Source organism: Conger conger, chromosome 14, assembly GCF_963514075.1.
Source record: "Conger conger chromosome 14, fConCon1.1, whole genome shotgun sequence".
NCBI classification, from domain to species: domain Eukaryota; kingdom Metazoa; phylum Chordata; class Actinopteri; order Anguilliformes; family Congridae; genus Conger; species Conger conger.
In genome coordinates, this window is record NC_083773.1 from 5067213 (window position 1) to 5071107 (window position 3895).

The 3895-nt window shown below is 48.7% G+C and overlaps 1 protein-coding gene across 1 annotated transcript; it reads left to right on the top strand.

Annotated features, from left to right (window-relative positions):
• Window positions 1–546: 546 nt before the first annotated feature.
• On the top strand, window positions 547–3274 carry LOC133110082 (tubulin alpha-1B chain-like). Its single transcript, XM_061219957.1, has 5 exons — window positions 547–552; window positions 1033–1255; window positions 1546–1694; window positions 2079–2759; window positions 2975–3274. The coding sequence occupies exons 1-5, from the start codon at window positions 547–549 to the stop codon at window positions 3272–3274; spliced, it is 1359 nt and encodes a 452-aa protein (XP_061075941.1).
• The last annotated feature ends 621 nt before the right edge of the window (window positions 3275–3895 follow it).

Consider the following 3895-nt stretch of genomic DNA (forward strand, 5'->3'; position numbering starts at 1 on the left):
ATGTGTGTATATATATATATATAATAATAATAATATAATAATAATAATATAATATAATATAATAATTAAATTAATTAAATTGTATGAATATGTATGAAATCACTTATAGCTAATAAATTACAAGACAGGTCTGACAGGTTGGATTATTTATTAATACACATATTGGATAGTATATAGGCCTAGCAGACATTTACAGGTTTGTATATATATATAATTGTATAAGTGGATTGGTTCGCTTGGTTCTTTCTTTCTATCTATAAATTAATTTGATCTATACAAATTATATACAAGACACGGGGCTAGCTAGCTATCTAACGTTAGAGACTGGCACAGGTGTCAAACAAAGCAATCGTTCTCAAAAAGTGCTCATCGTAAAAATGTCAATGGGACTGAAATACTCAAAATACTTTCACCTTGTCGGACATGTTAAAAATCATCGGATTTTGTTGTCAAAAGACATAGCAAAATCCGACATAAAATAAAAAATATCCTATAAAATATCCTATTCACGGAATGTAATTCTTACCCCCAAGAAGGGTCGTGGCTATGGCTGTGACGTGTCTGGTCTATTATGATGAGTTCATGAAGATTCTGTCCTGTCTAACCAATCGCAGTGATTTCATAATTCGAGTGCTGTGAGGTATTTCGAATGCAGAAAATATGTATTTAAGCAACAGGAACGAAAAGTTTAGTCACAGAACTTATTTCCAGCACACTGTTTATTTGGAAGAGATGTCAGCGAGGAAATGGTAAGCGCCCTTTAAACTTAGGGGGGTTTTATTTCAACCTGTAAGTTAATTTTGTTGCATCTCGCGAGTAAGTTAACACTTACCGGTAGCTCTGCCGACAGGTTTACGTGACCACATATCGCGGACACGACAGAAGTATTGTAAAGTTAGCTAGAAATTGACATAAGCAAGGCGGACCGAATCTGCTTCTGGATTTCGGCAAAATGATTGCCCATTTTCCCGCGCACCAGGACTGGAGTTGGCCATCCCCGTCTGTTTCATCCACCACGTGTGTGTTTTGCAGAGTGAGTGTATATCCATTCACATCGGTCAGGCAGGAGTGCAGATCGGTAATAGTTGCTGGGAGCTCTACTGCCTGGAACACGGCATTCAGGCCGATGGAACCATACCGGGCGAGGCCGTGGCTGGCAGATCGGACGATTCCTCCAAAACGTTCTTCATCGAGACGCAGGCTGGAAAGCATGTCCCCAGGGCTATTTTCGTGGACCTAGAGCCCACAGTCGTGGGTATGTACCATTTAGCTGGTCACTCTAAATCTCACAGGAATTAACTAACGTTAAATTGCGTTAGTGCTTATTATTATTATTATTATTATTATTATTATTATTATTATTATTAGTATTATTGCTATTAGTGTAACGTTAGCTCGAACGTTAAATATACTGTCTATAGTCTATAGTCTTAAATTCGGAACGGAACTTAAAATTCAAATGGGCTGAAAAGTCAGTCCTCAGAAATGTAAATTTTCACGTCTTAAAAAGTTGTGATTGCAAGTTCATATTTTTTTCGTTGACAGATGAAGTCAGGAATGGAAGTTATCGGCGATTGTACCACCCCGATCACCTCATCTCGGGCAAGGAAGATGCAGCCAACAACTACGCGCGAGGACACTATACGGTCGGGACAGAGCTCATCGACGTAGTCCTCGAGCGCATCCGTAAACTGGTGAGTGATATTAGCCGTTTTGCGTCTCCGACACACCGCATATACTTCACAATCGCTGAATAGTGACGACGTGCAGTCGTTCCGTTCCGGTTGTGCGGTGATATACTACCTGTCAAAACAAACGGGAGCACACGCAATCATTTGGGGATTGACTATGACTTAAAAAACCCTTGAATTAACTAAACGTCAAAGAAGGGCCGTAGTGTAAAATCAGATTAGTCATACCGAGTCAAATCACCAACAAAAAAACAACAAGAAAGTTTCTTGTTGAGCAAGAGGGAGGGAGGGAGACTGAATAATGTAGGACTTTTTTTGGGAGAAATACCTTTTCTGCTGAAACGGAAACCGAGATAAAACGCTGGTGTTGTTTTTCCTTTTTCTCAGACCGAGCAGACCTGTGGTCGTCAGGCATTCATGATCTTCCGCAGCTTTGGCGGGGGAACTGGTTCCGGCTTCACCTCTCTACTGATGGAGCGCATGTCCGTGGAGTACAGCAGGAAGTCCAAGCTGGAGTTCTCCATCTACCCGGCGCCCCAGGTGTCCACGGCCGTGGTGGAGCCCTACAACTCCATCCTGACCACCCACAGCACCCTGGAGCACTCCGACTGCGCCTTCATGGTCGACAACGAGGCCATCTACGACATCTACCAGCGCAACCTGGACGTCGAGCGCCCCACCTACACCAACCTGAACCGGCTCGTGGCCCAGATCGTCTCCTCCATCACCGCCTCGCTGCGCTTCGACGGGGCGCTGAACGTGGACCTGACGGAGTTCCAGACCAACCTGGTGCCCTACCCCCGCATCCACTTCCCCCTGGTCGCCTACGCGCCCATAATCTCCGCCGAGAAGGCCTACCACGAGCAGATGAACGTGGCCGAGATCACCAACTCCTGCTTCCACCCGGCCAATCAGATGGTGAAGTGCGACCCGCGCCACGGGAAGTACATGGCCTGCTGCCTGCTGTACCGCGGCGACGTGGTGCACAAAGACGTCAACGACGCCATCAGCAGCATCAAAACCAAGCGCATCGTGCAGTTTGTGGACTGGTGCCCCACCGGCTTCAAGGCGAGTCGTCTGTCTGTCTCTGTCTTTCCGTCCGTCTGTCTGTCTTTCTTTCGTGTGTACTGGAACCTATGGAATACTCTCAAGAAGAGAAACCCCCGCCTTCTGGCCCCCTAGGTCGCCTCAGTTGCACCAGGCGAGGTCAACCGAGCACACAAAAGTATTTGAAGCCGAAACAGTGACATATTTGGCCGTTCAATGTGCTGCCTCTCTCTCAGGTTGGGATGAACTACCAGCCGCCCACCACGGTTCCCGGGGGCGACCTGGCCAAGGTGCAGCGGGCCGTGTGCATGCTGAGCAACACCACGGCCATCGCCGAGGCCTGGGCCCGCCTGGACCACAAGTTCGACCTGATGTTCGCCAAGCGCGCCTTCGTGCACTGGTACGTGGGGGAGGGCATGGAGGAGGGGGAGTTCGCCGAGGCGCGGGAGGACCTGGCCGCCCTGGAGAAGGACTACGAGGAGGTGGCCACTGATTTTGTGGAGTACGAGCGGGAGGAAGGAGAGGAAGAGTATTAACCCAAAACACTAGCACTGGACCTCCCGGCCCCATACCTGGACCTACCTGCCCCTTCTGCCCCACAGCTGGACCTCCCTGCCCCTAAGCTGTTCCTACCTGCCCCACAGCTGTACGTACCTGCCCCAAACCTGGACCTCCCTGCCCCTTCTGCCCCACAGCTGGACCTACCTGCCCCTAATCTGTACCTCCCTTCCAAATGTTATACCTCCCTGCCCCAAAGCTGTATGTCCCTGCCCAAAATCTGTACCTACCTGCCCCACAGCTGTACGTACCTGCCCCAAATCTGTAGGTCCCTGCCCCAAAGCTGTACCTCCCTACCAAATGTTATACCTCCCTGCCCCAAAGCTGTACGTCCCTGCCCAAAATCTGTACCTACCTGCCCCACAGCTATACGTACCTGCCCAAAATCTGTACGTACCTGCGCCAAATCTGTACGTACCTGCCCAATGTTATACCTCCCTGCCCCAAAGCTGTACCTCCCTGCCCCAAAGCTGTACGTACCTACCCAAAAGCTGTACGTACCTGCCCAAAATCTGTACGTACCTGCCCAAAAGCTGTACCTCCCTGCCCCAAAGCTGTACGTACCTACCCAAAAGCTGTACGTACCTGCCCAAAATCTG